At 51.8% G+C, this 24,710-nt stretch overlaps 1 protein-coding gene across 1 annotated transcript in view; it reads right to left on the reverse strand.

Moving 5' to 3' along the window:
- GNA12 (G protein subunit alpha 12) overlaps positions 1 to 17,017 on the reverse strand; it is a 58,171-nt gene extending 41,154 nt beyond the window's left edge. The window contains exon 1 of the mRNA XM_036241997.1: positions 16,706 to 17,017. Within this exon, the coding sequence (XP_036097890.1) occupies positions 16,706 to 17,017 (312 nt within the window). The remainder of the gene's footprint in view (positions 1 to 16,705) is intronic.
- Between the last annotated feature and the right edge of the window lie 7,693 nt (positions 17,018 to 24,710).

Consider the following 24,710-nt stretch of genomic DNA (forward strand, 5'->3'; position numbering starts at 1 on the left):
CCTCATCGCAGGCCCCGCGTCCCTGACCTCACACTTGCTGGACCCTGGCCAGCGTGGTCGAGGAGATTAGAAACAGTAAGTCTTTCAGGAACACTAGTTAGCAACCACTACTATGGCCCTGAAGAAAGTAATCTGAGCTTCTAGTGACCACTCACAGAGTATCTGTGGCAGGCTTTGTTGGGGGGCCAGAGCCCCCAGGCCGAGGGGGCCTCCTCCACCCTGCACAATACACAGTTACCCCGGAGGAGGAGAGACAAGAGGGCACCACTGCTATAAAAAGGCTGCTTATCTCAGGAAGTCGTGCCCTGAGGACAAAGCGAGTGCGCCTGAGCAGGCGAGAACTCTGCACAGCCTGGGGACGGGCCGGAAGGGAACAGCCAGAGACCAGAGAAGAGACGAGAACCTGAGGAGATAGACACTCCTTCTTCGGTCTTTCAATCAGCTCACAAGGAACCTCTGCAGCTGAGAAAAACAAAACTGGTCTGGAAGGGGCCCAGCGTTCGGCCAAAGAATTAGAACAATCTCTCAGCGAGCGCCGGGAAGAGTCTCCGCAGAGGGGCGCAGGGAAACCGCAGCGAAGCCCCAACTTCAAAGGCGCCTGCATTCCAGTGCGCTGGACACAAAACTGACCAACAAGATACAGACTTTAAAGAGCATTTTCTAAATACAAGTACAAACTACAGCTACATCGCTAACAGCAGTGCAGACAGTTCTGGTGGAATAAAGGACAAGCAGCCACACTGCTTGGAGAGAGAAGCCACGCTCCGAAGGTTCTTTTCTGCAAGAGCAACGCCTACGCGCTGGAAAAGGGAAGGGAGCAAAATACAACGGCCCTTCCGCGGCGGGTCACTGCTCCTTCCTCTGGGTGAGAGTCACCGCCATGCCCCCACGCTCACTCGTGTTTTTGTCCTCAGACCGCGCCAACGCCGGGGAGTTTTCGTCGTGGTGTTGCTGTTACGAAGGGACGTTTCCCTGCCACGGGGAAGCGCGTTCATGCACGTGCTCGTCCGCAAAATGCTCACCCAGCCGCTCCCGAAAGCGCCTGCATTCCAACACTTCCATGTGGATTCACTCTCACCTTACCTGTAGTGATCCACCTGACTTCTCCTTTCTTTTGTGTAACTGACTAGAGTCCACAGCACCCCTGAATCAGTCCATCAGCAGTCGCATCCTTGGTGAAGACTGAAGTGAGAAGGCTGAGCAGGGAGCCCCGTCCTCAAGTCACCTCCACGTGCTGGGTTCTGCGGCTAGTGGTGAACGGTTTCCTCTTGGACCACGTCATTTATATAAAATGGGTTAAAGGACAGGATCGACGTCAAAACAATATGGCAGCCCTGGCCGGTTTGGCTCAGCGGTTAGAGTGTCGGCCTGCGGTCCAGAGAGACCCGGGTTCGGTTCCTGCTAAGGGCACGTACCTTGGTTGCAGTTTGTCCCCGGCCCTGGTTGGTCATGTGGGTGGCAGCCACTCGATGTGTCCCTTTCACTTCGATGTTTCTCTCTCTCCCTCTCCCTCCCACTCTATCTGAACAAAAAATGGAAAAATGTCCTCGGGTGAGAATAAAAAAAACAATATGGCAATAAAAGCCATAATGAAGGAAGCCATCACTTGAGTATAAATGATAAAAACAATATAAAAGAAAATGACCATCCAGGCACATTTATTATACTGTATTGCTAATTAACTATAAAAACATTGGACAGTTTTTTCTAGAAAACTTAATTCAAGATTTAAGTCTTTCAATCTGCTTCAAAAACACCTCCACTTCGAACACTCTCCTTGGCGCTAATGCTCTATTCTTAGCAATGCCCTTTAAAACACGTGTGTGCGCCCTGGCCGGTTTGGCTCAGCGGTTGGAGCGTCGGCCTGCGGTCCTGAGAGACTAGGGTTCGGTTCCCGCTAAGGGCATGTACCTCGGTTGCAGTTTGTCCCCGGCCCTGGTTTGGTTGTGTGGGTGGCAACCACTCGATGTGTCCCTTTCACGTCGATGTTTCTCTCTCTCTCTCCCCCTCCCACACTCTATCTGAACAAAAAAAAATAGAAAAAAAAAAAAATGTCCTCGGGTGAGGATAAAAAAAAAATAAATAATAAAACACGTGTGTGCAACTAGCAGTCGTCGTCGGCACCAGGCGCAGCAGCGAGGGCGGGCGCTGGGGGTCTCTCCTCGAAGTCACCAAGAACTAAGAAACGAGACAAGTTCCAACTAGAAATATGCTGAGGACGCTGTGGCCCCTCGGCAGCATTCACACATTCTGAAGACTCGAGATCACAACATTCTGCAGCGAGATCTAAACCGCAAATCAGGTTAAGTGCACAGCTCCAGATGGGAGCCTCCTGGCGAGGGCAGGAATGAACAGTCGCTGATCATGAGGTGGGCTCCTGTGGACTCACACTGTGAAACCGCCATCTCCAAGGCAGCCGCTCAGGAACAGTCACTGGAGAAAATACATGCAGAAAGTCACACTTCCACAGCCGTTCCATGGACGTAAACGCGGGGCATCTTGTTCCTCTTCTGCTTCTCCCTAGGTGTGGTCACACGTACTCCTACGACAGGCCACAGTGCGTGGGCTATACTGCGCTGTGTGTGAGCGTGTGAGTATGCTCTCCACCTGAGTGTGGTTCTGTCCACCTGTAACAATGACTCCACTGAGTTAAGTTCCCAAGGGCCACAGACAGGATAAACTATAATGAGTGCTCACGTAAGCAAGACTCCTAGTTTTTAGAGATGAGCCTAAGGAGATGAACCCAGTCCACTGTCCCCACCTCCCATTAGATGAAGTCCCACGAGCGAATCCTGCCAAAGGGGGTTCGAAGCTGTAAGTCACACAGGGGAAGGGAGCAGCTGGAGGGCAGGCCAGAGTGCTCCCTGAAATCTGTCGTGCCGGCCCGAGGTGAGGCAGCAGAGGAGCAAGCCAAATAAAACTACTCCTGCTCTCGGGACCTCGGCGTAGCAGGTGGCCCAGGAAATAAACTTCCTTCTGCTCAAATAGAAGCTTCTCTGGAGAACAGACCACATCTAGACAGCAGGGAACACACGGGTTCACCGGGGACCCAGTGACTGGCTGAAGCGGAGGTCCCTGGGCAGCCTGGCCCTGCCAGTCTCTACCCGGAGCTGCGGGCAGAGCAGTGCGGAGGTTCAAGGGTCGGCTGGCACGCAGACTGAGCAGACTAGTCTTCTCCCCATGTCCTCGCTCCACCACCACGGGGCAGTGGAGGTCAGCCTGGGCTCCCACCCACGTCAGGATTACCTTTCTGTTCGTCTTCTTATTGTACCATATGCCGAGCTCTTGCTTTACGTCCTCCGCACGGGGCTCGTCCTCACAGTGCAAAGCACGGCTTTCCTGCCCTGTGCGTGTTACCCGCCCCCTTTTTGGACATAGTGCTTGAGAGTGGCCGGGCCCTTTCTTTTCCACTTTGCACGCTTCACTCTCTACCAACCGCCCCTTCTCAGAGGACTCGAGGTCTGTGTCCCTGGACGCCCTTCTCCCTCATTTCTCTTCCCAGACCAGAGCCAGGGTTCGACAGCGGGCAGATGCTTCCCATCCTGAAGAGGAAGGGAGTTGAAACTTGTCTCGGGCAGAGTGGATTTTCTTCTGAAACCGTTAGTGCCCCCACCCAAGCTCACGTCCCCGCTGTCTCAGCAGCTCTGGCGCGGCACCGAGCCCTGGCGACAGCGCCCGCTCTGCCCCGTGGGCCTCCACGTCTGAGCGCCCTCCCTGCCTCCCCCGGTCGGCTTCTCTCCAGACTGAAGGGCGGTGGGATGCTCAGGGCTGGGCGAGTCACCTTCTCCCCTCAGTGTCATGTCAGGGGTGGGGCAGAGGTCCAGGGCGCCATGGCACGGCCCTGGAATCTTCTCTTGTCGCCCTGAGTCACAGTGTTTCTGAAAGATTAGTTTGGACCGTATGGAACTGCCACTTTTGTGGTCAAGAGGGCCCAGAACGTCACGCGGTTCCCTGTGCCGTGATGTTCCTTTTCCTCCCTTGGCTGCTCCTCCGAGTCCTTATTTTCACATGTAAGACTACTTTAAACACACACACATGTGCATGTGTGTACCCATTCCCACCAGGTGACAGGAGAAGGTTCCGGGGTCCTGGTCCAGTCGAACAGCGTCCTCAGACCGATCTCAAAGAACTGTGAATCAAGGCACTTTTCTGCTGGAAACTAACCCAACCCAACAGGAGGGTTCCCAGAGGCCCGTGAGAGAGCAGAGAAGGCGCTGCCAACGCAAGGCCGCAGTACAGAGAGAAGGCGCGGTTCCTCCCAGCGGCCGGCTCGCGCACACGCACACGCACGCACAGTGCTGCTGACTGGCTTGCCAACACAATGGCATTTTATTTTATTTTTTTTCTCTATTCATTTTTAGAGACAGAGGAAGGGAGAGGGAGAGAGAGATAGAAACATGGATGAGAGAGAACATCGACTGGCCGCCTCCTGCATGCCCCCCACTGGGGATCGGGCCCACAACCTGGGCTTGTGCCCTGACCAGGAAGTGAACCAGTGACCTTTTGGTGCAGGGTCAACATTCAACCACTGAGCCACACTGGCTGGGCAAGACGATGACTTTTAATGAGACACCTGCTTTAACCAGCACGTCTGGTAGTTCTGATATGTCTGTTTAGAACACTTTGTAGTCGGATCCAGCATGCACTGATAAGAAGCTAAGTGACAGCTTCCCCTCTGTTCTACCAGCTGGTCCCTCGGGAGCCTCTCCTGCTTCCTCCACAACACCCACACTTCACTAGTGTTTACAGCCTACTCAATCCAACCAAGTCAACAGAACCTGGGGAGAACTTTCCTCTCCCCATCCTAAAACTAAAAGTACGGGCTTTGTTTCCTTAAACTCCTAAATGCTCACAAAACTAGAAATCGCTTTGGTCATCTCGGGTGTGCCAACAATTACTGATACAAACTGAGTATCAATGGAGAACGCCCCGGCCGGTGTGGCTCAGTTGGTGGGGTGTCATCCCGTGCACCGAAAGGCTGCAGGTCCGATTCCTGGTCAGGGCACATGCCTGGGTTGGGGGCTCATTCCCAGTAGGGGGTGTGCAGGAGGCAGCTGGTTGATGTTTGTCTCTCTCCCCCTCTCTCTTCCTCTCTCTAAAAGAAATTAATAACAATATAATTTAAAAAATCCTGCTCATGCCCTGGCTAGTTTTCTCAGTGGTTAGTGTCAGCCTGCATACCAAAGAGCCTCGGGTTAGATTCCATTCAAGGGCATGTACCTGGGTTGCAGTTCAGTCCCTGGCCCTGGTCAGGTCGTGTCGGAGGTAACCAATCAGTATGTCTCTCTCACATCGAAGTCTCCCCCCACCCCTGTTTCCCTGCTCGCGGTGCTGTAGAAACGCCACCACCGGGTCTCTGGAGAGCTGCCTTTCCTCTGCAATGGCAACCAGCAGCGAGGTGACTTTAAGGACCTCCTCCCTTCCTGCCTTGGCAAATGTTAAGTCTTTTCCTTGGAACAGAGTGTCTTGTCTACAAAGGTTCACCTACAAAAGGTGAACACAATTTTACCTTGAAAATTAATTCAATCTGCACCCCAAAGTGTTGTGTCTGTGACTGTCCGTCACACTGAACACTGCTGGCCCCAGGACATGTGCGGCTGCCATAGTCCAGGTGACCCTCGTCACATCCTGCAGTGTCCATGGCCTCCTTCGCTGGGCCAGGGCTCCCTGTACCTCCAGGGACTTCACTAGTGACCTTCTTGCTCCTGCCCTCTCCCGTCCCCCATCCCCACAGAAGCCAACAGGCAGATAAGCAGGACAGGAGGGCACAGCACCCCACACCCCTCATTCAGCGCAGTGCAGAGGGCACAGCACCCCGCACCCCTCATTCAGTGCAGTGCAGAGGCCCGGGCCCAGCAGCCCAGCGCAGGGCGTCCCACGGCCCTGCTGCCGCCTGGGAGCCTGTTTGCCGGCCCTGCACAGGCACTCACTCGGGAGCTCGGTGGCAGCCACCACGCCAATCACCGGGCACTCCAGCAAGGTCATGACACTGCTAACACTGCACAGGGCAGATTCTCTCGTCTCACATCCCTCAGCTTAGAGGGTCCACTCATGAGCAGACAGGTGACCGTCTGAGGCTGGGCGCACCGGCTCACAGTGAGCCCTCACGGAGGTCAGTCGTTGTGACTGTCGGATGGTGCCGGGGTTTCTAGGCCGGACAGTGAAACAGATGCCACGTTCAGAGAGGTGCTCCTACCCGGCCTCTGCTCCTTAGGAAGCCGGAATGTCCCCTTCCTCTTGGCATCGGAACAGGGCAGCGCTGGCTCTAGCTGCTGTCCACCTGCAACACTCCCACGAGTCACAACTGTCCCTTTTCCGTCCCACGGGCACTGACTCCATGGTGCAGGACCGGTGCTGAGTGGGCCTCGCTAGCTGACACCCTCTGTGGAAGGCAAATGATGCTTTCCCTTCCCTAACCCGAGGGCCTGGGCCTCTGCCCGACGGGACACAGACCAGCACCTTCACGCGCAGAAGCAGGGCTCCGGGACGTGAGCCAGCCACTGCCAGCGACTCATGGGCTCTGCTGCTCCGAGGGCGGTGGGTGAACAGGAAGCAGGTGCCCCGCCGACTCATGGGCTCTGCTGCTCCGAGGGCGGTGGGTGAACAGGAAGCAGGTGCCCCGCCTGGCCCGCGACAGGAGACGCAGGGGCAGGGCGGCTTTGTCCGGCTGCACGTGACACTCCAGAGCCGCCTGTCTTTCAGGGCCGGCACTGCCCTCCGGGGGTGCAGGTTCAGCACAGGTCCATTACCCACGCTGGTGCCTGGGTTTGAAGGTGCCCTGTAATTACCTCTCCAGATAAGTCTGCTGCTCCTCGAAGCCGACAGAGCTGTCTCCACTCTCCACTCTGTAACAACAGGGGGCTACAGGCTGTCGGCAGAGCATCGAGCACACCCAGAGCTCAAGGGGCACGGCTGGAGGTAAAACCACTTCCCTACAACAGACTGGGTGCAATGACCCACACATCACCCCAAGAGCGGGAGGAGCCCCAGACCGGCCGGGCTCTCTGGATATTCCAGCCGACGGGAAACGACGGTTGGTTCTGGGCATACTGCAGGCCCAGCCCCGCGTGGCCAAGAGTCACGGTGAACTCGCTCACTTCGGTGCGACCTACCAAGCGGCAGCAAGACCCGAACTGCTCCCCGATCCCAGGGGCGTAGTGCCGCTCCCGCTGCCCCGCAAACCCACGGCAGCGCTGAGGCCGGGATGCTCCCGAACCCAGCCAGCGGACCGCGGCCGGTCAGAGCCTAACAGACAGAACGGCAGCGGGGCCTCCTCCCAGACCTCCTCTCCTTAGCAAACGGTAAACGTGACACAGCAAACCATCCTAAGAAAGAAGAGATTTCAGTTTACAAAACTCCGCACAATCTTGGTCTACAACAGATGTTCTTAAACTGCCGTCCAAGGAGCACGCAGGCTGTGTGGGGTGCGGGGCCCCGACATTACGTGTGCCTGTGCACTTCCTAGGGGAGGGCCCGAGGCTTCAGCCAACGAGCAGCGTGACCACAGGTCTCCCCGGCAGCACGTATGACCCTCCTGTGCCAGAAAGGCCCGGCCAGCTCCTGCACTCATTCTCCTCTCCAACCTACTGGCTGGAGTCGGCCGTAACCACACACGCTCGCAGAGGGAGGGTCCACCGTGTCTCTCCACCTGCGCAGTCCTATGGACTTCAAAGGCCAGCTCCCAGCACACTTGTCCAACAGGCTGTTCCAGATGCCCGGGCCAGGACTCACCAGCCTGTTCTCCGGCGCGTGTGTCTGCAGCAGCGCTGAACACATCAGGGCGCCCGGCTCCTCAGCTCTCAGCGTGCCCGAGGCACAGGGACGGCCAGCGCTCACCAGGGGACCCCACCCAGCACCCAGCAGAGTGCCTTGGGTATATGGTCAGAAAAGTCTGCTGAACTGGACTGTTTTGTCTCAGTGCCAATAGGAGACCACAAATTTTATTTTATTTTATCCTTACCTGAGGATATTTTTCTGTTTATCTTCAGATAGAGTGGGAGAGGGAGAGAAAGGGAGAGAGAGAGAAAAAAATCAATGTGAAAGGGACACGTGGACTGGCTGCCTCCCACATGACCCCGACCAGGGCTGGGCAAACTGCAACTGAGGCACATGCCCTTGACCAGAATTGAACCCGCGACTCATTGATCCGTGGGCTGCGCTCTAACTGCTGAGCCAGACCGGCCAGGGCGGAGACCACTAATTTTAATGCTCTAACCCTTCGCCAGGTTACTAGATCGCCAATACCGATCTCCACAGGGAAGGGCCCCAGGGGGGAGAAACGAGACACCCATGCAGTCAGGTGTACGACACTATGACTCCCAGGCCATGTGACAAAGGACCCGGAACGACTAACGTTTCACTGACTTCTAAGTGGCTGTGAGACTCGCAGTCACAGCGGCTCCTTCCCGAGACTGCGGCGAGGGGGGCACTGTGAGGTGAGCCAAGCTGCTCTGGAGCCTCGCACAGCGCCAGGCGCCCGCCTCGGCCGGGGCATTGTCACATGGTTTCTGAAACGCCACGTGCACGAACTTCAGGACGGTCCACCAGGAAGGGAGAGACTGTCATCTTTAAGATTATAAAAATAAAAAGAAGGAATAGGAAGTATTCACGGGAAGTCAAAGCAACTTGCAGATTCTTCTTTATTGATTTTAGAGAGAGGAAGGGAGAGGGAGAGAGAGATAGAAACATGGATGAGAGAGAACGTCGACTGGCTGCCTCCTGCACGTCCCCCGCTGGGGATTTGGCCCACAACCTGGGCATGTGTCCTGACCGGGAATCGAACCAGCAACCTCTTGGTGCAGGGTCAACACTCAACCACTGAGCCACAGCGGCCGGGTACAACTTGCAGATTCAAATAGCCCACTGCAGGGGGCAGTGCGAGGTAATGAGGTTAAGGAATGACGTCCTCACACTCAGGCACAACTGTCTTCAAGGGAGAGCCCCGATCCTGGGGTCCAAGGACCAGGAGGACGGAGACTGCGGTTCCACCCAAATGGGGCAGCTCTTCTCCTCCCAGCTCCCCACCCCCGAAAACACCCTCCATGTGTCACAGCGACTGAGCACAGAGAAGGCGGCAGGAGAAGGGTGCCAGCTGGGAGAGCCACGGCTGGCCAGGGTGTCCCTCAAGGAAGCACGGGAGACAAACACTCTTGGGTGCAGGGAGGCGGAGCCCTGTCACAGGCAGACTGCACGGAAAGAGTGGCTCAGGGAGTTTTCCAAACAGAACGGAGCATTTTAAGCCTCAGGAAGCAAAGAACACTATCCGACTAGGTCCAGACAGGGGCACAGAGAACAACAACCCTACTTTTTGTGAGGTTTTAAGTCGTATTTGATAACCTAAGTAAAACCAACAATGTGTGGTGCTCCAAGTATAAGAAAGACTTAAGTCTGGCTGGTGTGGCTCGTGGTTGAGCGTCGACCCATGCACCAAAAGATCGCCAGTCTGATTCCCGGTCAGGGCACATACCCGGGTTGTGGGCCTGATCCCCAGTGAGGGGCATGCAGGAGGTGGCCAGTCGATGTTCCCTCTCATCGATGTTTCTCTCTCTCCCTCTCACTTCCTCTCTCTACAATCAATGAAGGGGGAAAAAAAAAAGAAGCACGATATTTATCTATTTGTATTTTATTTTTTTTATTTTTTATTTTTATCCTCACCCGAGGACATTTTTCCATTTTTTGTTCAGATAGAGCAGGAGGGAAGGAGGGAGGGAGGGAAGGAGGGAGGGAGGGAAGGAGGGAGGGAAAGAGAGAGAGAGAGAGAAACATCGATGTGAAAGGGACACATCGAGTGGCTGCCACCCACATGACCAACCAGGGCCGGGGACAAACTGCAACCGAGGTACATGCCCTTAGCGGGAACCGAACCCGGGTCCCTCTGTACCGCAGGCCGACACCCTAACTGCTGAGCCAAACTGGCCAGGGTGGAAGCACGATATTTAATGTAAAATGTGTGGAGGGTAAAGGGAGCTAAGTGTCAGTCAAGCTTGCAAACTGCACATGAAGCTGTCACACAGGTCCTGGTACCTGGGGTCAGTTACATGTGCAGACTGTGACCACCAGGAAACATGCAGAGCCCTAACTGACATACTCAAAATCAACCACCAATCAGTCAAAGACAGAACCTAGAACATGTTTAAATAATCCACAGGAAGGTAAGAAACAAAAAACCAAAACTAATAAAATGAGACTTATGCCCTAACATAGTAATAACTATTTTACCTTAAATGTAAATGGTCTAAATATACAAATTAATTGACAGAGATGAGCAGAGCAAATAAAGAAAATATGATGTAACAATGTGCTGTCAATAAGAAACTCAATTCACATAACAACATGGGTAGGCTGGTTAAAAGTATAGGATGGGCCCTGGCTGGTCTGGCTCAGCGGTTAGAGCGTCGGCCCGCGGATCAATGAGTCACGGGTTCAATTCCGGTCAAGGGCATGTACCTCAGTTGTAATTTGCCCAGCCCTGATTGGGGTTGTGTGGGAGGCAACCACTCGATGTGTCCCTCTCATGTTGATGTTTCTCTCTCTCCTTCTCTCTCTCTCTTCCCCTCTCTCCCTCCCACTCTATCTGAACAAAAATGGAAAAATATCCTCGGGTGAAGATTAAAAAAAAAAAATTAAAAGTAATAGGATGGGAAACATATCCCATGGCAGCACTCACGAAGAGAAAAGTCGCTGTGTTCAAACAGACAGACATCAGAGCAAAGAAAACCACCAGAGACAGAGGGACATCACATAATGACACAAAGATCAATCACCCAGGAAGACATAATCCTAAATGTTTATACTCCACATATAAGAGCCTGAAATGACTCACAGCACAAATTGAGCTAAAAGAGAAAAATTGACAAATCCACGATTACACAGCTGACCCTTGAACAACCGGGTTTGAATCGTGTGGATCCACGTATGCAGATTTTGTTCAACAGATACTGTAACGTATTTTTTCTTCCTTATGATTTTCTTAACGTGTACTTTCCCCCAGCTTACTTTATTTCAAGAATACAGTATATAATACACATCACACATAAAATATGTGTTAATTAACTCTTTAGTTTATGTTCATCAGTAAGGTTTACTGTGCGTGGAGGGTCAGCACCCCTAACCTCCGAGTTATTAAAGGGTCAACTGTAGTTGGAGACTTCAACACCTTAGCCCCAGCAACGGACAGAACCACTAAGTCAGCAAGGATACAGAAAAACACACCACCGTCGACCAACAGGACCTAATAGACATACACAGAGTACTTCCCAAACAACAAACCCTTTTTCAAGTTTCCAAGGAACATTCACCGACACAGGGCCACAGAATATATACCAAGATATACTATACTCTGGGCCGTAAAACAAAACTTGAACTGAAATCACACAAAGTTCTCTGACCATAATGGAGTCACAGAAATCAATAATAAAGGTAACAGGGAAATCTCTAAACTCTTAGAAACTACAACATACTTCAGAATAATCCATGGGTCAAAGAATACATCTCAAAAGAAGTAAATATTCACACGAATCTAAATAAAAATGAAAGTACAGCATATCAAAACACGGGCATGGCTAACACAGTGCTTTACGAAATTTACAGCATTCAAAATGCTTACATTAGAAAAGAGCCCTGGCCAGTATTGTTCAGCGGTTAGAGTATCAGCCTGCAAACCAGAGTCCTGGGTTTGGTTCCTGCTAAGAGCACGTACCTCAGTTGCAGTTTGTCCCCGGCCCTGGTTGAGTCATGTGGAAGGCAGCCACTCGATGTGTCCCTTTCACATCGATGTTTCTCTCTCTCTCTCTCCCCCTCCCTCCCACTCTATCTGAACAAAAAATGGAAAAATGTCCTCGGGTGAGGATAAAAAAAAAAAAGAGCAACGGTTTCAAATAACTAATCCACATCTCTACCTCAAGAAACTAGGGGAAAACAGAGCAAAATAAACTCAAAGGAAGTAGAAGGAAGAAAATAATAAAGAGTAGAAATAAATGCAATTGGAAACAGAAAAAGAAAAAAGAGAAATCCGTGAAATAAAAAGCTGGTTCCTGGGAGGGGTGGGGCGGGGCAAGAAATCTGCTCAACCTCTAGGAAGATGGACAAAAAGAAAAAGACACACACCACCATCAGGAAAGAAACAGAAGCTGTGACTGCTCTCACCGCTCCAATTCAGCACAACACTAGCAGTCCTAGCTGTTGCAGTAAGGCAAGAAAAAGAAATAAAAGGCATACCTACTGGGAAAGAATAAATAAAACTGTCCCGCCCTGGCCAGTCTGGCTCAGTGGTTAGAGTGTCGGCCCGCGGACCGGAGTCCTGGGTTCGGTTCCCGCTAAGGGCATAGACCTCAGTTGCAGTTTGTCCTGGGACCCGGTTGGGGTTGTGTGGGTGGCAATCACTCTATGTGTCTCTCTCATCAATGTTTCTCTCGCTCTCTTCCTCCCTCTCTCCCTCCCACTCTATCTAAGATACATGCAAAAATGTCCTGGGGTGAGGATATAAAATAAATAAATAAAAAACAAAAAATACTGTCCCTATTTGTAGATAACATGATAATCTATGTAGAAAATCCCAAAGAATGTACAGGAAAACCCTAGAATCAAAAAGTATATCCAGCAAGGTCACAGGACACAAGATGGGAGACACAAAAAACAATCACACTGCTGAAGACTGTAGACTAATGATGGGCATTTGGAAACAAAAAATAAAAGCACAGAATCATTTACAACTGCTCCAAAGGAAATGAAATACTTTGTATAAAATGTTACAAAACACAAGCATGATCTATATGCTGATAGTCACAAAATGCTGGTCAAAAATAACCTAACTGAAGACATATCATGTTCATGGATTGTAAGACTCCCCAAAACAGAGATGTCAATTCTCCACAAACTCATCTGTTGGTTTAATGCAATTGCTGTCAAAATCCAAGCAAAGTTTTTTTAAAATAGACATAGATAAACTTATTCTAAAATTTATATGGAAAGGCACAGTCCCGAGGATAACTAAAACAATCTTGAAATTGTTTTTATCTGATATTAAGGCACTATATGGCTATGGTAATCAATATAGTGTGATATTGGCAGAGGAGAGACAGACAGATTAGTGGGGTGGAATAGAATACCTAGAAATAGACCCACACTGATTAAAAAAATTTTTTTTAATTTATTGAGTTTTTTAGCCGGGAGGGGACAGAGAAATATCGATTTATTTTCCACTTATTTATGCATTCACTGGTTGTTTCTATTATGTGCCCTGACCAGGGTCGAACCTGCAACCTTGATGTATGGGGATGATGCTCTAAGCAACTGGCTACCAGGCCAGGGCCAACCCACAGTGATTTTTGACAAAGGTGCAAAAGCAAGTCAATGGGAGAAAGACAGTCTTTTCAACAGAGGTTGCTGGAACAATTTAATATCCACAGACTAAAAAAAGAACCTTTACCTTATACAAAAATTAACTCAAAATAGATCAGGGGCTTAAATATAAAAATGTAAATCTATAAAACCCGTAGAAGACAAGAGAAAGTGTTTGGGACCGTCAGCTATCCGAAGTGTTTTTAGACGTGACATCAAAAGCGTGATCCATCCACAAGGGGGAAAACTGATGAAAAGAATCATCAAAATTAAAAGCTCGGCTCTGTGAAAGTCAAGTGGATGGAAAGAAATGTTACAGACTGGGAAAAATATTTGCAAACCATATATTTGACCAAGGGCTGGCATCAATAATCTCTAAGGAATTCTCAAAACTCAACAATGAAAAGCAAACCATCCAATGGGAAAGGGGTCAGAAGTGAAGAGCCACCTCGCTGCAGAGGCTGTGCACACGGCACACGAGCACACGGAAAGGTGTGCACCATTCTCCACAGGGACTGTGACCCGCAATGCAGCCAGGTAGCTCTCGCACCCAGCAGGGCGGAGGAACTAAAAGAGCGACACCACCGAGTACCAGCGAGGGTGCGGAAAAGCTGACCTCTCCCAGTGCTAGTGAGGGTGTAAAATGGTGCAACCACCTTGGAAACAGTTTGGCAGTTTCTTGTAAAACTAAACATGCAGCTACCATACAACTGACCAGTTCTACCCCAGATACATGAAAACCTATGTACACACAAAACACATACATAAATGTTCATAGAAGATTTGTTCATGAGGCAGAAACGGAGAACAACCCAGGTGTCCTCCAACTGGTGAATGGTTAAACGGTACACTGCGGTATATCCACATCATGGATACTACTCAGCAATCAAAAAGCACAAACGATTGATTATTGATACATGAAACAACTTGGGTGAATCCCCAGGCGGTTTTGTTGAGTGATAGAAGCCAATTCCAAAAGATCACATTTTGCATGATTTCATTTATAATACACAGTATTCTTGAAGTGACATAGCAAAAGTATACAACTGGAGGATAGATCCGGCACTGCCAGGGTGGGGAGTGGCTATAAAAGGTGACGCGAGGCATCCTGATGGTGACAGAATGTTCTGTAGCTTTCCCAACGTCAACATCCTGGCTGCAACACTGCACTAGGTTTTGCAAGATATTACCATGGAGGGTGACTAGGTAGAGGGGACACGGGATCTCTGTGTTACTTCTTACAACTGCATAGGACTACATGATTATCTCAACATTTTAAAGTTCACGAAAAAAGTAAAAAGACCGGCTTTGCTTCCCAGCTCTGCCACCCGCTATTTAGGTAGCTGACTGTGAGCAGATTTTAAACGCTCTATCTTCAACTTCTCTAAAGCTAGTGCTTTAAAAACAGCCTGTTAACACTAAATCTGTTTTAGACACAAATATCATTCTGAGCAGCCTCATTCAAATGTCCACTATTAAAAACACTACAAAGCAACTTGCTTAAAAAGTCTCTTCCCAAAGTGCTGTCCAAACAGAAATGGGGGGAGGGCAAATTCTGGTTTCAGAACGAAAGCTGAATTTCTAATGAGTTACCGAAACAGTCACAACAAATAAAGTGAGTTTAATATGGAACTATAATTAGTAAAAATGTTGGGAAGGAGAAAAGGGTTCTGGTTAGAAAATCTTGTTTCTGTTGATAAAGAAGTCAGTAAAAGTTAATATTTATATGCATCGGGAAAAGCTTAAGACGGAGTTTTCTAAAACACACTTAAACACTGATTCAAATTTAAGATTCCACGTTTCAAAATATTTTCTCTGCCTCTTGAGTTTAAAGAAACTAGGAGACAGTCAGCCAAATCTTTATGCTTATACCTGCCTGCTTTGGAGTTCAGAAAAGCAGCAAAAATAAAACCTGGCTCAGAAACACAATCAAATGCACTTTACCCCAGAAAATGAGGGGAATTTTAAACACACAGCCGATCCCCTGAATCACCCTGGGCACCTAGCCTTTAAAGTTGAAGTGCTGGGCCCGGAGCTCTGACTCATGGGCTTTTGAAAGAGGTGAAAAGGAAGGGGGTGGGGGGTGGGCGGGTATCATTCAAGTTATTCTCTTCCTGTCCTGATCCGAAAAGAGCTATTTCTGTCCCGATGAAATGTTTTAATCACAGACACATAACGTGGGAATGCTGGTGCGAGATTCCCGACGCAGGCCTGGAAGTTGAGAGCCCAGGGTCCCAGCATCCAGGTCCCAGCGAGGAGCCACCTCATCTCCCAGGCTGGAGGCTTCCTCTTGGGCCAAGAAGGAAAACGTGCCAGAAGGGATCTACCGCCCTTCGCTAAATTGAAAGCCCTGGGGCACTGCACCAGGCAGTCTCCAGGCAGCTCCCTGGTAGGACGCGCTGCCCTCTCCCTCGGCCTCGAGACAGCTTTCCCCATACCTGTCATCTGGAACCACAAACGAGGCCTGGGAAAGGGCAGATAAGAAACTTTAAAAAAAAAAAAAGAAGAAGGGAATTGGCCATAGCTAGGTTTGGGAAACCACTTTCCTCTCCTCATCGGTTTTCTCCAGGTTCTGTGGGGTCCTTTAGCACAGGCTCAGAGAGAAACGAGCACCCAGACTTTGGCGACTCTACAGGGTCCCCCCCCCCCCATACACCGTAAAGAATAAAAACGGAGCAAGAGACAGAAGGAGACCCTGGAAATCGCACAGCCCTCGAGACACCGCTACTGCCCCGCCAGGGCTGACGTCGAACCCCGACACCCGCAAACAAAGCAACGCTGCGCCGCAGAGGGCTCGGCCCCGGCGGGGACCCGAGGACACCCAGCACCACGTTTCCAGGCCTGGTCAGGGGGCTGCGGGGACGTTCACAGCCGAGGCCGCGTCTCCCGGCGCATTTACTCGAAGACTCCCCTACGTCACCCTCCGGGTCCGGGGTTTGCGCCCAGACCGCGGGGTCGGGGGGCAGGTGAGTCCTGGTGAAGGCGGGGCGGGGCGGGCGCGCGCAGCCCGCTCCCCTGTCCCCCACGCCGGACGAGCTGACGTCTCCCGGGCAGCGGTTTGGGAGGAGAGGCCGCGGCCGGCTTCCTCTCCGGGGACCGCTGGACTCGCGGAGGGCAGGGCCGGGCCGGCGCCCCGGCGGGGACGCGAAGGCGCGGGGGCCGGGGCGCCCTTCCCACCGCGCACACCCCGCCCCCACCGCCCCGAGTCCCCGGGGAGGGCAGGCGCGAAGGCCGCCGGCCGGCGGGCGGACGGGGCGCGCCCCCAGAGCTGCGGCTCGCGGCCCGGCGGCTGCGCCCCCCCGGGCGGGCCGGGGCCGCACCTGCGCGCACCTGGGCGCACCGGGCGCAGGTGGGCGGCCGCACGCACCTTGAGGATGTTGTCGAAGATGGTGTCGCGGAACTCGAGCAGCGCCTTCTGGTCGAACTCGCGGCCGTGGATGATGCGCATCTGCTTGAGGAAGGTGGACTTGCCGCTCTCGCCCGCGCCCAGCAGCAGGATCTTGACCAGGCGCCGCACGGCGCGCCGCTCGCGGGCCAGCCCCGCGTCGATGTCCCGGCTGCGCCGCCGCGCCTCGCGCTCCGCGTCGCGGGCCCCGCCGCCGCCCGCCCGGCGCTCGCGGGCCCCGCCGGCCTCGGCCGGCAGCAGGCAGCGGCTGAGGGTCCGCACCACGCCGGACATGGCCGCTCAGGCCATGGACCCCGCCGCGGGCGAGGCGAGCCCCGCGCGGCAGCCGGCCGCTCCCTCAGGCCGCGTCCGCCGCCGCCGCCGCCGCCGCCGCCCGGAGGCCCGCTCTCGCCCGCCGCTCGGCCCCGGCGGAGGGGCGAGGCGACGCGGCCCGGCGCCCGGGGATTGGGCGGGCTGCTGCCCATACGGGCGAACGCGCCCTCCGATTGGCCCGTGCCACGCCGAAAGGCGGGCATCCCTCCGGCTTTTGGGACGGGGTCGCGGCCGAAAGAGGCGGGATCTTCGGGGTGGGGGCGCTTCTCCTTGGACGTCCGTGCCGAGGCTCTTTCTTTCAGAATGAAAGGGAGGCGGGGTCACCGGGGAGGCGGAGCGGCCGTCCGCCATGACCAATTGTAATTGCTCTGCGATCACGTCGATCACAAGAGAACGAGCCTACGATTGGGGGGTTTCGCGATACGGGGCGGGACCAGGAGTGCCAGGTGTACAGAAAGTCGCCCTGGGTTCCCAGACTGGATCAACCTGTGAGACCTGGATCCTCGCTGCCTGCTCCGTGTTGCCTGAAAGCTGGGGAATGCCCATGCGAGGTCCAGCTGCTCGTCGTGTGTGTGGAGAGACCGCTGTTTCTACCATTTTCCTTTCAGAAACACCGGAGGGGGATGGGCCATACATTTCAGACAAATGCACCCATTGAGAGCGGCATGGGCCTCTGGGCTGCTTTCGTGAAAGCTGGCTAATCATCGGAAATCACCAGAGCCCCCCACCCGCCCCGGCCCCAAGCCCTCTGGAGCAGTGATTCAGAGCCGGTCTGGAGCTGCTGAGTCTGAGCCGGAATCTGTATTCCACCCCTTACTAGATGACTAGTCAAATAACCTCTTAACCAGACTCCCCTCCCCCATACCCGTTTTTAGCTTCATTTTCCTCATCTGTAAAATGGAAACGATGGTAGCAACTACCTCCCATGGCTGTGAAGCTATAAACTGAGAACACGGACTTGTAAACCCTGAGCATGGTGCCTGGACCCAAGTACCTTCCTGCTAAGAGTTGGCTGATCTTACTACAGAGTCTTAGTGGGAGTCAGAAGCTCCTGAGAAACTCGGGTATCTCTTAATCTCCAGGTGATTGGCCGGATTTGGGGACCATGGTCTGTTAAAAGATAAACTGAGGCATATTAATAATTTTAGGAGTCTGAGCCCTGGCCGGTTTGGCTCAGCGGTTGGAGTGTTGGCCTGTGGACCGGAGAGTCCTGGGTTCGGTTTCCGCTAGGAGCAGTACCAAAAAAAAAAAAAAAAAGAGTCTGAGCAAAAATTGATTCCAGTTGGGCAGTGCCAAACTGAACAGAGCACTGCCCCCAGGACAGTAGCCAGGGCAGAGACTTCAGAGAGAAAGCAAGGAAGCAGAAAAAGGAAATGATTTGATTGGCTGTAGCTTGGAAACTAGTTGGTTGTTTGTGATGGATTGTCCTTAGTATCTTGATTTTGTAACCTTGAGGCCCTTCCACCCTTAGATTCTGGTTTTCTTGCATAGGCCACCTCAGTCTCGTGATCGCCTTGTTGAATTAATTTAACAGGTGTTAAGGATCATCCTGTCCAAACCCTCCTTCTAATCATGTACAGGTGGATAAAATAAAGGCCAGCCCCAAATGACTGACCCGAGGTCCCACGCAAGGGCTGACTAGAACCCTTCTTTCATTTTGCCTCTAATTGCAGAGGGGTAGGTGCTCTAGAAAATATCAGTGAATGTGATCTCATGCAGTTCTACAGATCATTTTTTTTTTTGCAAAGTCATGAAAATGCCAGGCACTGAGGACTTCTGGAGAGAAATCTGAAGACAGATAAAATGCAACCTTTTAACCAAGAAATTTACACTTCAGATAGGGAGCCAGACCCTCAAGTCACCAGGCTAGTCAGATGACCAAATCCCTAGTTTCTGCCTGAGAACTGAGAGAGCCATGGTATTCAGTGTTTTAACTCAGAGATCTAAACTCCCTGAGGATCTTGAAGGCCTGTGGTGTGGCATTTGTCAATTGCTGAGAAGACATGAATTTGTGTCCTTCATGAGTCAACACATTATCTAGTCCTTTGTCATCCTTCACAAGGATGAAAAAAAAAATAGGAATGTTGAACAAGTAAGGAGAGGATTGTGGGATTCAGCAATGGGCCAGAGTTAGCTTGCCATGCAGTTAAAAGAAGTCAAGGTGATTCAGAAAACACTTTGAGCAGAGATGAAGAAGAACCAAAGAATACGTCTAAGAATAAAAACTACAACAGTTGAAATAGGAACTTAATAGATATAAGTGGCAGATTCAGACACAGATGAAGCGAATACAGGTCTGGAGAAAAAAAAAAAAATGACCCAGAAACCAGTACAAAGATAGAGATAAGAGACAGGAAAGATAGAGGAGAATCTCTAACATATTTGTAACCAGAGCTCTAGAAGGGGACACGGAATGAGGAAGAGGTGACATTTGACGGGATGATGGGTGAGAATTTTAAATGAACAAATGACACAGAATGTTAGCTGGAGAAATGGAAGGAAATCCAGACCAAGATACACCACAGCGAGACTGAGGGCATCAAAGACAAATAGAAGGTCTTAGAAGCAGCCAGAGAGAAAGAAAATAATAATAGCTCTTTACATAATAGTTACCGAGTGCAGGGCCCCACGCCAAGCACATTGCACATGCTACCTCACGTAACCCTCAGAGGAACCACATACCCTCAGAGCTGATATCTCAGTGACAAAAGTGGAAGCCAGACGGGAAAACGCATCTTAAGAACATTGGGAGAGCTCTTTCAAGAAAATGGAGATGAGGACATTTCAAACAGATGAGAGAGATTATTTTATTTATTTATTTTTTTATCCTCACCCGAGGATATTTCTCCATTTTTTGTACAGATAGAGTGGGAGGGAGAGAGAGAAAGAGAAGGAGAGAGAGAGAGAAACATCGACGTGAAGGGACACATCGAGTGGCTGCCACCCGCACGACCAACCAGGGCCGGGGACAAACCGCAACCGAAGTACGTGCCCTTAGCGGGAACCGAACCCGGGTCTCTCCGGACCACAGGCCGACGCTCTAACCGCTGAGCCAAACTGGCCAGGGTGAGAGAGATTATTTTAGATACCGTGTGCTACGGGCTGAATTGTGTCCCCTCCCCAAATTCATAGGTTGGAGCCCTGACCCCCCGTTACCTCAGAATGTTACTGCATTTGGAGACAGGGCTCCAAAGAAGGGATTGAGCTACCGTGAGGTTGCCGGGGTGGGCTTTGATCCCATATGACTGGTGTCCTTATAGGAAAGTGAAATTTGAACACAGATGCGGACAGAAGGTAGACCATGTGAGGCCATGGAGAGGATGGCCATCTGTAAGCGTCAGAGAGGGGCCGCAGTAGACACCGACCCTGCCAACATCTTGATCTTCGACTTCTAGCCTCCGGTTGTGCGAGAAAATAGATTTCTGTTGTTAAAACGCCAGGCTGCGGTCCTCAGTGATCTACCCGGCGTGCTTCAGGACAAAGGACAACTGTCTCCAAGGAAGGCCTGCCATCCACACTGGACAGTGGACACTTGGTGAACATCCAGGTGACTCTCATCACTGACTGTATTGAACGACCACAGTTTTAACTTGCGGAGTGAAGAAATACAGAATTAGGATACGGGACACAGGGAGGGGTGTGTCAGGACGGGCGACCGTAGTTCCAGTGTTCTAAGATCTTTGAATTGTTTGAGAGGAGAATAAATATTCTGATTCATGTTAAACTTTGTCGAGTTACATAGTCATGTTAAAATTCTTGGGGTAGACATGAAAGAAGAGACATAGAGTGCGTGAACTCCACGCAAGCAGAGGGGCAGCAAGAGAGCAAAACCAATCAGTGCAAAGAATGCGGAAGGAAGGAAGGAAGGAAGGGAGGAAGGAAGGGAGGAAGGGAGGAAGGAAGGGAGGAAGGGAGGAAGGAAGGAAGGAAGGAAGGAAGGAAGGAAGGAAGGAAGGAAGGAAGGAAGGAAGGGAGGGAGGGAAAGAAAGAAGAAAGGAAGAAAGCAAGCAAGCAGAAACCTAAGACTAAAAACAAGACAACTTGAGCAAAATGAGAAGGTGGAAATAAACCCAAAGCTATGGTCCACCAAGTTAAATGTAAATAGACTAAAATGGTTAAAAGCTAAAGACTGCCAAACTGGATAAAATAAAAACAAGGTTCCGATACATGCTTAGAAAGGACATACTACTGACCCAGAAGAGATCAAAGTAAAAGACAGAATGGAGGAAGACTTACCAGGCAAATAGCAACCAAAGGAGGTCTGGCATGTCTGTGCGTAGGAGACAGTAGGTTTTAAGACTACAGCTCTCGTGATGGAGAGAGAGCCCTGCGTACAACGGAAGGTTGAACTCACTGGGAGGTACACAAGCCTAAGCTTGCAAGCTGCTCATTACAGAGCCTCAAATACGTACTTGAGGCAGAGAAACTGACGAGCCTCAAGGAGGAACTGAAGAACCCACCCTCACGAGTGGGGTGAGGCTGTGGGGTTGCACACATTTCTTCCCGTGCGACAGTGAACAAGTTTGAGCTACCGAATATCCGCTCAACGGCGAACCCCGTGATCAGAGAATACACATTCTGCTCGAATCCCAGGGACATTTTTTAAACTGTGACCACATAATAGGCCATAAAGCAAGGGTCCACACATTTTAAAGGATTGATATCATGCAGCCCACATGTGTTGACCACGTTGCAATTACATTCGATACTATAACATAAATCTCTCTTCTGAAAAGTCCAAAGTCACAGAAATGAAAAATATACCCTCCACGTAAGCAGCCCAGCTTGCCGAACTTGTTTGTTACTGCAGCGCAGTAGGGTCTGGTTGTTCCTTACTGCCTGGGTTCTGGTTTGCCCTGACCATGCAGTCTCCATGAGGCCACGTGGTCTGACCCCCGAGGGCAGGGCTCTGCGGCCCATCTGCCTGCCTGCGCGTCCTGGTCCCGTCCTCCACCGCTGTGTGACCTTGAGCAAGTGGCTTCGCGTCCTGGTGCCTCCTCCCCTCATCTGTAAAGAGGGAAATGATGGTGCTCTAATACCACAACAAGCTCGAAATCACTAAAAATCCAGGGAGATAACGTGTAAAATCCTAAGAATGGTCCAGAGTAAGATCTCAATAAGTGTTCATTGTTACTATTGTTATTACTACTATTGTCTTCATATTATGCACAACAAAGCTGGCACTGAGCAGTGTGAAGTCCCTCATCCAAAATCATACCGACGTGGCAAAACCAGAACGTGAATCCCGGTCTTTCCCCCTCACTGGGCACCTGTGTCCCTTCGACATGTCGCGTGGCTCTCCCGGCGCAGCCCCTCCGCATGAACTGAGAATGGGGTCGCCATTCCTTCCTCCTCCTGCCTCCCCACCTACTCGGAAGAGCTGGGCAGCCCGGGTCCCATTTCACATCCCGGGAAAGGTTGGGCTTGCCTAGGCCTGGCCCCTGCTGTCCCCTCAGCCCAGACACTGCCCGCCCCCAGCTCTCTGCCAGGCCCTCACCTTAGAGCCAGGCCCAAAGGACACATTCTCAGGAAAGCTTTTCTTCCTTCTCTTTCCCAGCATTGATCACATTTAAGTTCTTTGTGTGATTCTGTGCTGACTATCTGCCGTCCCAACTACATCCATGAGGCTGGGCTGTGTCTGCCTAAGTAGGGCTGGAGTCCCTGTGCCTGTGCACAGTGGGAACTCAATCACTGTTTGCTGGGGAGATGCGTGAAAGGGAGGAGGGAGGGAGAAGGAAGGGAAAGGGGGACTGAAGAAAGACAAAAGGATGGATGGATGGGTGATTGGATAGGTGGGGAGGGGGATGGATGGATAGATGAATGAATAGATGGGTAGATGGGTGGATGGATAGATGGGTAGATGGGTGGATGGATGGATGGGTAGATGGGTGGGTGGGTGGGTGGATGGATGGGTGGGTGGATAAATGGATGGATGGGTAGATGGGTGGGTGGATGGATGGGTGGATGGATGGGAGAGTGGGTGGGTGGATAAATGGGTGCATGGTTAGGTGGGTGGGTGGATGGATGGATGGATGGAGAGAGTGGGTAGGAGGTTAAATGAGTGATGGGTGGGTGGGTGAGTAAATGGGTGCATGAGTGGGTGGGTGGATGGATGGATGGCAGGCATGGTCCCCAGGGACCTTCAGAGCACTGCAGAGGGCTCTCTCTTTAGGATAAGCTTTGTCACTTCTCTTAGCAGTGACAAGGGGAGTCTCTGGGTGCTGCCAGGCATGGTTTGAAAGAGATGGCAGTTGTCTTGCTGGCTAACCACTTCACCCGACGTCAGCATGTTTTTAAGGAAGAGTTGGTCGTGGGACCCCGGATCATGTGCTGAGGCACTTCCATATTTGAACCTAGGTTCTACTTATTTGTCCCCAAAACTCCCATCTCAAGCTCCAGAAGGAGAACGTTTATGGGAACTAACTAACGTCAGCAGTTCTGAGAACCACGTCAGCAGGCTGGGCAGTGGGTGACTTCCATCTCAGGCTCTGATCAAGGCTCACACATCACAGGGCGGTGTGTTATCATCTCATCCTGGTTGCGACACCGGGAGCCTTTCCCAGCCTTCCCCATGGGGCACAGGCGAGGGTCTAGGGTGCCTTGGGGATGCTCACGGAGCAGCACGCCAGTCGGCAGGGTCGCACACATGCACGCGAAGCAGAGGGACCTCGTTTCTTCAGACTTAGTTCCGCTTCACAGAATGCGCCTGGACCAAGCCGTGCCTGGCTCCCGCCTCAAGTCCATCAGGGTTGTTTGGCAGAGTCCTCTCTTGTCACCTCACGCCAGGACCCAGGCCGAGCCCGCAGCCCCCGTCGTGAACACTGCGGGCCACTGAGCAGAGGAAGAAAAGGCCCTGGAAGGTTCTGCACTGACAACGAGGTGCCCGACCTGGACGCGACCTGCCGGCCCAGCCCAGCTGGTTGGTCACAGCTTGCGGTGGTGGTTTTGTCAGTTTGACAGGGCTCCAGGACCCAGTGACTTAGTTGCTGTGACTGCGGGTGTTCTGCAGAAGCGGTTAATATTTGCAATCGTTTGACTTGAAGGAGATTACCCTCCATGGTGTGGGTGGGCCTCGTCCAATCAGTTGAAGGGCCTTACCCACAAAAACTGAGGTTTCCCCGAGAAGAAAAAACTCTGCCTCGAGACGGCAGCTCCAGCTCTGGCCTCGGTCTCCAGGCTGCCGGATGCCCACGGGCTTCTGACTGGCCAACTCCACGACCCCGCAGCCAATGTCTTAAAATAAATCTCTTGACATATGTAAATATAATGTCTCCTGATACATATGTAATTATTACACAATAACCGTATATAGAACAGGTATTATATATAACATTATAGATGTATAATCTGCTGTCGTTTCTCTTTCTCTGGAGAACCTCCAAACGGATACAGATCACATCGCCCCAGTAACAAAGGGGCCGAGACGTATAGTGACCCAGTGAGGCCCTGACATCTGGGAAGTGTTCCTGACACCTGTGGAGTCATGGAAAAGGTTAGAGACAAGGCATGGGGAAACCCCAGGCTTCACAAGGAGTCCTGATCACGCCGGGCTCTGCCACTGATCGCTCTATGCCTCAGTTTCCTGTTCGGTAAAGTCCAGATGAAGTGACCGAGCCTGGCACGCCTGTGCGGACCAGGCGGGTTAACGCCCGTG

This window comes from Molossus molossus, unplaced genomic scaffold, assembly GCF_014108415.1.
Source record: "Molossus molossus isolate mMolMol1 unplaced genomic scaffold, mMolMol1.p scaffold_m16_p_4, whole genome shotgun sequence".
NCBI lineage: Eukaryota > Metazoa > Chordata > Mammalia > Chiroptera > Molossidae > Molossus > Molossus molossus.